At 37.3% G+C, this 11,023-nt stretch overlaps 1 protein-coding gene across 1 annotated transcript; it reads right to left on the bottom strand.

Moving 5' to 3' along the window:
* Positions 1–1,463: 1,463 nt before the first annotated feature.
* LOC127664821 (cathepsin 8-like) lies at positions 1,464–9,857 on the bottom strand. The gene is made up of 7 exons (XM_052157006.1): positions 9,732–9,857; positions 9,343–9,465; positions 9,105–9,251; positions 4,083–4,307; positions 3,479–3,641; positions 2,522–2,639; positions 1,464–1,563 (listed from the first exon to the last, which is right to left on the bottom strand). Exons 1-7 carry the CDS (start codon positions 9,855–9,857, stop codon positions 1,464–1,466), a joined length of 1,002 nt encoding a protein of 333 aa, XP_052012966.1.
* Positions 9,858–11,023: the final 1,166 nt, after the last annotated feature.

Below are 11,023 nucleotides of genomic sequence, written 5' to 3'. Positions count from 1 at the left end.
GCTATATGCCAACATGTGTCTATTCTCTAATCAGGAAAGAAATTCATATTTTAAAGGACTTTGGCTTGTACTCAACCCCTACCAGACATTATACTTAGTACATGGGTAGGAGTAGCTCTTGCTGGGAAGGCAGTGGTATTGAGATAGTTGCTTTAAATAAATTCTCCATTAAAATGTCCAGGCACTGACATTCTTATGAGGTAATCTAGTTTAACAAGCCAATACCAAATAACATTTCAACCTGGCAAAATTTGTCAATCTAGATGGTGAGGTGACCAGTTTTCTGACCTTTTCCTATGTATGCTCCAAGTAGTGAGGGTCACTAGAAACACTTATTAGTCTCCTAAATGAAATCACTAGGAAGCTAAAATAAGAAAACACTAGGCTCATCATGCCTTGTACACTTTGGATACATTCTAAGATATATACTTGATACACAAAATCTCATTTAACATACACACATAACAAAAGATGGAAAATTGACTATAACAAAAAAGTTACTCCCTCGTTCTCTAAGAACACCAACATAACACAAACACATGTCTTCATACTGAGTTATTTATGTGACTACAAAAAAGTCCCTGTATTAATTAGTCCTGTATCTGATTGCCTAACATTGGGAACTCTCTATATATTCCTCATTCCCAGTTGATAAGGTTATTGATATTGTCATTGTACATATATTGTTTAAGCAACCATTTATTGGACATACAGTCTTGTTGTATATTTCATGATCCTTTAGCTCTAAATCATTCTGCCCTATCTTTTACAATAATCCCTGAGCCTTATGTGCAGGAGTTATGAATACTAAAAGAAGAAGAATGAGCACACCCAGGGGCAAACCCTTGATCAACTCTCTAATACAATGTGATTAGTCCTGAAGACATGACCAAAGAAAGAACAAAATGCATTCATTACTCATCTGGTTTTATTATTTATTTATAAATATATACATATATACACATATGTATATGTAATGAAAATCACCAAAAAATAATAAACAATAAATCTGAGAGTAATGAGGGTGGGGAATATGTGAGGAGTTAGAGGGAGGAGATGTTGAAGGAAAGAAAGTAATTGGAATGATGTAACTATATTTTAACTAAAACATATATTAAATTAAATGAACTACATAAAATATAAAAGTCACTACTATCAAAACAAAAAGAAGAAAGGACACTTCATTTGAACTTAAACCTTTTTAAAGATATTATTTTGTATAATCATTAAATAAACACAAAATCAAGTTATTATATGAATCAAATACAAATAAGTGAAGTGCTTAAATTACAGAAGCCATCTTGTCTTACTGGATAAACACATAACAGAATTCATATCACATCACGTTCTACAGTAACTCATGTATTCTATCCATATAGTGGTGACTGGTCATAGTAAAGGGGAAATGCCTCCACTTTACAGGCTGTCTCCACTCCAATCCTACCTTGTTACCATGAGACAGCTTACACTCTGGGGTAAATAGCATATTTAACAATTCCACAGTGGTTGTTCCAGCCTCTTGCAAGCTTCATGTAGCCATTCATGCCCCATTGTTTTCCATGACTGAAAAGAACCATGTTTCCCATTTAGCAGAAAGAACACAGGACAGTGCATTCATTACAATAACTCCATGTGTAAACACAAATCCAGACTATTTAACTTAATTATCTGAAAAAGCAAAACATCAACCTCTAAGAAACAAAAGTTATCTCACATTGGACTGTGAAAATCACAGCAGGGAAAATTTAGAATAATTTTCTACCCATGTATGGCACAGAACCAGTAATATGCCAGCTTTTATAAAAACAATGTCACAAACATATTAGTACTCCAGGAAACCAGTGACTAAATCTGAACAAGTCATATACTATAAGTTGGTTACCTAGCCATAGTGTTCAAAGGTTCAAGTGGTAAAACTTTTGAAAGAGAAAGTACTGTAGTTCATGTCCAGGATTCAATTAGGGCTGGAGTTGGATAAGAACAAGGGCTTTTCCCACAGAACACTTGTTCCTTTCCCAGCAAGTCAATCAGCTCACAGCTTCCTGTAACTATATTTTCAGAGAATCTGATATCTTCTTCAGATTTCCATGGACAACTGATCACATGTAGAATAAAATTTACGCAAGCACACTCACATGAGTGAAAAATAATAATTTTTAAAAGTGATGTTATCATTGCAGCTTGCCTGAAATTTTGTAAAGTGAAGCCACACTTTTGAGAAGCTGGTTAAGCAACTACCAAAGAGAGTAACCTCTAGGATCAGTGAAATATGCTACCTCTCTGGTAGACAGCAAAGGAAAACAACTGATCTTAACACTGGATATACACATATACACACAATGCACGCATGCACGCACGCACACACGCACACACACACACACACACAAATAGACATACTACATACATACAATTGATCACAAATAAAAAGGTTAATGTATGTTGGAGAACGTTTATGGGGACGTTCTGACTCCAAGTAGAAATCTCATTCAGAAATGAAAATATAAACATTTACACTACATACCTGTTCTTTATGAGCCAATATTTCCTTCCATCTGACTCTCTTCCTTCATAGCCATAGCCAACTACCAGAACAGAATGGTTGATAGTATTACTGCTGCACTTTGGTTCATAATAAATACCTAGAAAACAAAATCAAAGGTATGAGGGTACCAAGAAGCTAATAATGATGACGGTCAATAGAAATAAGAAAGACATTTTCTAACTGGACAAAAAAATGTCCAGTCACTATAGTATTCATTGTTGCTAGTAATGCTGATACAGGTTTTCATCAAAAAGAGAAGAAATACAGCAAACACAACTTTGTTAATAAACACTTTCCTACATACTTACAAACAGTTCTCTCCTTGCACTTTTACTAAGAAAACCCCATTCCAAGAAAACATAACTGAACATAAAAATTTAATTCAAAGCACTCTTTAGAATTTACTTCTAGAAAGAAATCTTTCCATAACTTAAGACTCATCAAGTAGAGGAAAGTTGAGTAATTTAAGCATAATAATAATGGTATATTATAAAGTACTCACAAGCATGGAAATAGCATGTCTCACCATTTATTTCACTTTCTCAGATGATTGGGGGGGGTTCAGTGGCAAAATTCTCACGTGCATCTGTGCATGCTATTACTAGCTATTTATTTACATAAAATATTACAGGTTATTTGCATAAAATGTTATACATAGTAATGGGATTCCTCAACCTAGCAGGGGTCTCACAAGCATTCTTAATTATATCTAGAAGAGTGATTCACAACAATTACTAGATCCTTTAATACAGTTTCTTATGTTTTGCTGATCCCCAACCATGAAATTATTTTCTTTGTTACTTCATAACTATAAACTTGCTACTGTTATGAATCATAAAGTAAATATATGACATAAAGGATATCTGATATGCAACCTCTGTGAAAGTGTTATTTGACTCCCAATGGAGTTGCAATCACTGAAGAACACATGCTTACCTTCCCTATAAAACTTGAAAGATTTATGTGAAGCATCAATACCAACAGAAATCGGCCCTATTGTTGCTACAGCATGCATTAAAGCTTCCTCAGTACTTGAGACAAACGAAAAACCTGTGACTCTAGCAGCAGAACGTTCAGGCAGGTACCGGCAGTGTCCATCCTTTAATAGGTAGAAAGGCAAGGGAATTAGTTATTTCCATCCACCTGCAGTGAAGTGTGAGTCAAAATCACAACACTGTATTTTGTAGTTGAGTCTGGGCTGTTATAGAATATTCCAAGGACGTGAAATGAACTGAAAGATATGGAACAAATATCAGACCTCATGTCTTCAATGACCCCTCAAGGATCTTTCTGTCCATGAGACATTTTTACAGGAAGAAATATCTGTTATATGTGGAATTTCCATATTCTGTGTGTGCAAATAATCAGGAAGAGCTACAAGGATCCATTGTATCAAAAAGGTGTGCACAGACTGATAATGAGACCTTGATGTTGTACAGTGATTCTACCTTCCAATGTGAGTTCTGAAAACTGGATTATTCCTTCGATGTTGTCTTTCCTGAGATGGCTGAAATGACAATAGCATAGAAAATCCACTTACCCTTCCTTCATATGGATAGGTTGACTCAGCCTCTAGACCTCCATTTCTCCACACATACTTTAAAGCAAGGAATGTACTGCCCATACGACAGCCATAATTCCCTTCAGGTCTTGAACAGTCCACTAAGTTTTGTGGACTCAGTGATACTAGTCTTCCTGTTTTCCGGAACATTTGTCCTTCAATAGCACCAGCCACAGAAAAAGCCCAGCAAGAATTACATATGCCCTATATAGAGGAAAAACAGACAGTCATACACAAACAAGAAGCAACCCCAAATCACACAGCTGAACACTGTGTCAAAGAATGAACAGTTTGCAGGTCATTGGTACCAAAGAGGGAAGTTTCGTTCTTTTGGGGACCTTCTTGCTGCCACCTTGCTTGTAGCTGAATCAATGACTGCATATGCATGCACATGCATATGCATGAAAATATGGGCAGGACATAAAGTTGTCTGACAACCATTACCAGTAATAAATAAGGCACAGAAATTAGAGAGTGATTAGATTGAGGCCACTACGTAGAGGTAGATATGGTGGATGGTCATATCTCTTTTGCACTCTTTGTGCAAAATATAAAACATTCAAAATTTAAAAAAAAAATTAAAAGTGAATTGTGGTTATTATGAATAAAGCTATTGTCTTTGTGAGATGTTGAAGCATCTTTTGGGTATACACCTGAGAAAATATAGCTGGGTGTTGAGGTAGAAATATTCCCACTTTTCTAAGAAAATGCCAAGTGAATTTCCAAATTGGTTGTCCAAGTTTGTACTTACATGAGCAATGAAGAAGTGTTCCCCTTACTCCACATCCTTCCCATCATGTTCGATCTCTTTAAGTTTTTGATCTTAGCCATTTTCATTGGGAGTAAGATGGAATGCCATAGTTGTTTTGCTTTGCATTTATTGATGACTAAGGACTTTGAACATTTAAGTGTTTCTTGGGCATTCTAGATTCCTCTGTTGGGAATTCTCTGATTAGTGCTGTGCCCCATTTTGTTTTTGTTATTTCAGATGAATTTGTAATTCACTTACCATACATCTGAAAGAAGGCTAGTTTCTAGTTTCTTAGAACTAAAGAAGTTAGTTCTCAACACAATAAACCAATTACAACTTCTTTAGTTCTAAGAAACTAGAAACTAGCCTTCTTTCAGATGTATGGTTAGTGAATATCCTTTCCTGATTTGTATTATTGACAATCTCCTTTGCCTTATAAAAACATTGTGGTAACTTAATTATACTATCATATCATCTACAAATGGTGATACTTTGACTCTTTCCTTTCCAATTTGTATCCCCTTGTCCTCCTTTTGTTGTCTAATTGCTATGACTAGGACTTCAATTCCCTAGTCCTATTGAATAGGTAGGGAGAGACCAGATGTACAACTTCAGCAAAGTGGTTGGATATAAAATTAACTCAAACAAATCAGTAGCCTTTCTCTACTCAAGGATAAACAGGCTGAGAAAGAAATGATGGAAACAACACACTTCAAAATAGTCACAAATAATATAAAATACCTTGGTGTGACTCTACCTAAGCAATTGAGACATATGTATGACAAGAACTTCAAGTTTCTTCTTTTTTAAATTTTTTTATTTGATATAATTTATTTGCATTTCAAATGATTTCCCCTTTTCTAAAAGAAAGAAATCAAAGAAGATCTCAGAAAATGGAAAGCTCTCACAGGCTCATGGATTGGCAGGATTAATATAGTAAAAATGGCTATCGTGACAAAAGCAATATACAGATTTCATGCAATCCCCATGAAAATTCCAGCTCAATTCTTCGTAGTGTTAGGAAGAGCAATTTCCAAATTCATCTGGAATAACAAAAACAAAAACCAGGATACCAGAAACTATCCTCAACAATAAACCTCAAGCTGTACTACAGAACAATCATGATAAAAACTCCATGGTATTGGTACAGTGATAGGCAGGTAGATCAATAAAATAGAATTGAAGACCCACACACCTATGGTCACTTGATATTTGAAAATGGAGCTAAAACCATCCAGTGTAAAAAAAAAAAAAAAGACAGCATTTTCAATAAATGATGCTGGCTCAACTGATGGTTAGCAGGTAAAAGAATGCAAATTGGTCCATTCTTATCTCTTTGTACAAAGCTAAAGTCCAAGTGGATCAGTGACCTCCACATAAAACCAGGTACACTGAAATTAAGAGAAAAAAAGGGGGGAAAAGTCTTGAGCACATGGGCCAGGGGAAAATTTCCTGAACAGAACACCACGAGCTTAGGCTCTAAGATCAAGAATTAACAAATGGAACCTCATAAAATTGCAAAGCTTCTGTAAGGCAAAGAACACTGTCAATAGGTCAAAATGGCAACCAATAGATTGGAAAAAGATCTTTAGCAATCCTATATCTCATAAAATACTAATATCCAATATATACAAAGAACTCAAGAAGTTAGACTCCAGAGAATCAAACAACCCTATTAAAAAATGGGGGTACTGATCTAAACAAAGAATTATCAACTGTGGAATCCAAATGGCTAAGAAGCACATAAAGAATTGTTCAACATCCTTAGTCAACAGGGAAATTCAAATCAAAACAACACTGAGATTCTACCTCACACCAGTCAGAATGGCTAAGATCAAAAACTTAGGTGACTTCAGATGCTGGCAAGGATGTGGAGAAAGAGAAACACTCCTGCAATGTTGGTAAGATTGCAAGCTGGTACAACCACTCTTGAAATCAGTTTGGCAATTCCTCAGCAAATTGTGCATAGTACTACCTGAGGACCCATCGATACCACACCTGGGCATATACCCAGAAGACGCTCCAACATGTAATAAGGACACATGCTCCACTATGTTCACAGAAACCTTATTTATAATAACCAGAAGCTGGAAATAACCCACATGTTCCTCAATAGAGGAATGACTACAGAAAATGTGGTACATTTACACAATGGAATACTACTCATCTATGAAAAACAATGACTTCATGAAATTCTTAGGCAAATGGATGGAACTAGAAAATATCATCCTGAGTGAGGTTATTTAATCACAAAAGAACACACATGGTATGCACACACTGATAAGTGGATATTAGTCCAGAAACTTGGAATACCCCAGATACAATTCACAGACCAAACAAAACCCAAGAAGATGGATGACCAAAGTATGGATACTCTTGTCCTTCTTAGAAAAGGGAACAAAATAACCATGGAAGGAGATACAGAACAAAACGTAGAGCAGAGACTGAAGGAAAACCCATCCAGAGACTGCTCCACCTGGGGATCTATCCCATACACAGTTACCAAACCCAGATACTACTGAGGATTCCAACAAGTGCTTGCTGACAGGAGCCTGATAAAGCTATCTCCCAAGAGGCTCTGCCAGTGCCTACAAATACAGAGGTAGATGATCTCGGCCATTGGACTGAACACAGCATCCCCAGTGGATGAGCTAGAGAAAGGACTGAAGGAATTGAAGGAGTTTGCAGCCTGATAGGAGGAACAACAATATGAACCAACCAGTACACACCAAAGACCCCAGAGACTAAACCACCAATCAAAGAGTACACATGGAGGGATCCATGGCTTCACCTGCATATGTAGTAGAGAATAACCTTGTTGGACATAAGTGGAAGGAGAGACCCTTAGTCCTGTGAAGGTTTGATGCCACAGTGTAGGGGAATGCCAGGACAGGGTAGCAGGAAGGGTGGTTTGGTGAGCAGGTGGAGGGGGATAGGATAGGGAGGGTTTGGAGGGGAAACCAGGAAAGAGGATACCATTTGAAATGTAAATAAAATTTCTAAAAAACTGTAAAAGAAAGATTTGCAGAGTTTTGACTCTGACCCATAATTGTTCCTGTCTGAAAGTATTACAGGGATGGAAATGGAGAGTAGCCTGAGGAAAAGAAGGCCCAGTGACAGGTCCAGAGTGGGATCAAGCTTAAGGGGAAGTCCCAAGACCTGACACTATTACTGAGGCTTTGGGGCAATCATAAAATGGGACCTAGCATGATCGCACTCCGGAAGACCCAACCAGCAGCTAAAAGAGTCAGATACAGATATTTGCACCCAACAAATGGACAGAAATAGCTAACCCCTGCGGTTGAACTAGGGAAGGCTGAAAGAATCTGAGGGGAAGGGTGACCATATAGAAGCACCAGCAGTCTCAATTAATCTGGACCTATGAGATCCCTCAAACACTGGACCACCAAGCAGCTAGCACACACCAGCTGATATGAGGCACCAAACACAAACAATGTAGAAGAATTCCCAGTCTGTGTTCATTCAGAGATGATGCACCAAACCCTCAAGAGACTGGAGGCTCTAGGGAATTTAAAGGTCAGGTGAGGTGGGGGATGTGGACATCCACATGAAGACAGGGGATAGGGAGGAGGAGGTATGGGATGTGAAATAGTTGGAGGGTAGACAGGATGGGATAAAATATAGAGGCTAAAAAAATCAATCAATTGATAAAAAAATAAAAAATAAAAAATATTTGCAGTTTCAGGAGGTCCCCTTACTCCAGAGGAAGAACAACTTGAGTCAAATAAAGTGGAGCTTTAGGCCCCTCAGAGACTGAAACACCAACCAAAGAACACACAGGCTGAACCTAATTCTCCCCTCTCATATATAGCAGATGTGCAGCTTTAACTTCATGTGGGTCCTAAACAACTAAACAGGGGCTATCTCAAAAACTGTTGCATGCATGTGGGGTGTGTTCTACTAGCAGGGCTGCCTTCTCAGGCCTCAAGGTAGAGGAAGCACCTAGCCTCTCAGAGACTTGATGTGTGGGTGAGTAGGAGAAGCCCAGCGTTCAAAGGAGAAGGGGTGAGGAATGGGAAAAGCACTGTGTGAGAAGGTGACCAGAAAGTGGATAGAGTACTGTATTTAAAGTGAATAAGTAAATAAAATTAATTTGAAAAAACAAATTAAATAAGTAAAAAATAATTAAATTTGCAAAAAGGTAAATTTTGTGTCACTCTACACTCAGAGCGCTGAGATGGCAATGCTATTTTTTATCACCCCTGTGACTGAAAAGGATATTTTTGTACCTGATCCTTCACAGAAGTCACATAGCCTCTTCTTCTCCAGTCCACAAATTTGGGTAGATGACCAACAATAGGCTGGTGGACATTTCTCTTCTTCCTAAGATTCTGGACTGGAATAGCAGTCAACATTTTCCTGTATTCATCATCAGTCTTCAAGGAAAAGAACATGAATCATTAAAATGCAGAAAAATTTCACATAAAGAAATGAAAAAATATGTGATGCATTCTGTCTCAAACTCACCATGTCACCAAAAGCGTTGACCTGCATAGTGAAGTTATTCTTTCCCTGATAATATTCAATATTATGTTGTTTGACCAGTTTCATGTTTTCTTCCCATACTGCTCTCTTCTGCCCTTCTTCCTCCTAGAAATAAATATAATGTGTGACATTTCTTTATAATTAAATCTGTACACAAGCTGACCAATGTGACTTATTGTCAGAGGTCATTAGACAGGTCTCAGAACACTGAAAAAGAGACATTCTTCACATACATAAGAACAGAAATTCTGACTACCCTGTATTCGTTGGGTATGATTTTGGGGAATTCCTTAATAAAATGTGGTCTTTCTGACCTCTCAACAAGAAATATTCTCCATGGCATCTGGCTCAATAGTGTTCATATTACTAACCAGGCTGTAGTTTTTGTCATATTTTATCTTCCACTCCTGCCATTCAGAATCCAAACTGGGATCAGATGATTGAGTAGCTTCAGACACTCCCAAGCACAGGAGGGCCAGCAATACAGCAGGACCCATGCCTCAAGCACCTAGATGATAAGGAAGGGAAATAAAGATGGCCAATTGCAGCTGTTTCAAAATGCCTGTCACTTCTTTCAGAGAATATGTTGGATTAAATTACTTGAAGTTTTTTTTTCAAATATCTATTCATAGATTTTTTAAAAAATGGATAAATATGTACTTGGGGTTAAAGATTCCATGGATGATATTTAGTTGCTCAACCACAATGCACAGCATGTATCCCCAAATCTAGGAATAGAAACAGCCTGTGTATTGTAAACTTACATTATCAGAAAGAAGTCCATTAATCTCAAAGTTGAAATGTTAGACAGTCAGGGATATAGGATATGGATTTGTTTGAACTTATGTGACATATGATTCTAAGCACAAGGTGGCCCTAAGAGTTGTGGCCAAATGAATTTCATATGCCTACCTAATAATCGATATGTGATTTTGTCTTGAAAACTCCGCATCTTGAATGAAAAATTTCTAAGCTGTTCTCTTTTGAAAACATGTAAAGAACCAGTACTATTCCCTTGGTTTCATATTTGTGACTACACACCATAACCACTGCTTCAGTGATAAAAGGGGTCATAAGGAAAAGCCACTGACTACTAGTAGAGATGGGATACAGAAGAGAGCCACTCATAAGAGTCAAATCCTGATTTAATGTTTCCTTAAATAACACTCACTATAAGACTTGATGAGAGCTATGTCATCTGCTAATACTTTTGTACATGTCAATGAAGAATTGTAGTTTACCAGTGGCAATGTGCAAAGGGATGGAAATGATACCTGAGGTACAAAGGACCAGCTATTGCTCTCTGCAAAAAGACTCAAATTTTACTTTATGGGAACAAATGCCAAGTTACCATGTACGGTCTGTTCTTCCCCTTAGTTTTTCTACCTTCTTCTACCTCCAAACAATAAGATTATAGATATTAAGAAGATAGTCTCATTTCTGGAGATTATCCCAGATTATCCCAAACAGTTTTCTTATCTAGTGATTCTTCCTGTTCTGTCTTAGAATAGGTAGGACCTTACCAGGAATACTTCTAATGTCTTTATGCTGTCCACAAACTCAGATCTTCAGATGTGGCTGAGATCCCAGGATGACCCTACTGTATTTCACTTCAGCTTTAAATACAGTTTCAGGCCAGGAAGTCAATCTTGTCCTTCTTCTG

The sequence above is a fragment of the Apodemus sylvaticus genome, chromosome 14 (genome assembly GCF_947179515.1).
Source record: "Apodemus sylvaticus chromosome 14, mApoSyl1.1, whole genome shotgun sequence".
In the NCBI taxonomy this organism is placed as follows: domain Eukaryota; kingdom Metazoa; phylum Chordata; class Mammalia; order Rodentia; family Muridae; genus Apodemus; species Apodemus sylvaticus.
Note: the sequence above shows the minus strand (reverse complement) of the source record. Positions and strands in the feature narration are given on the sequence as shown.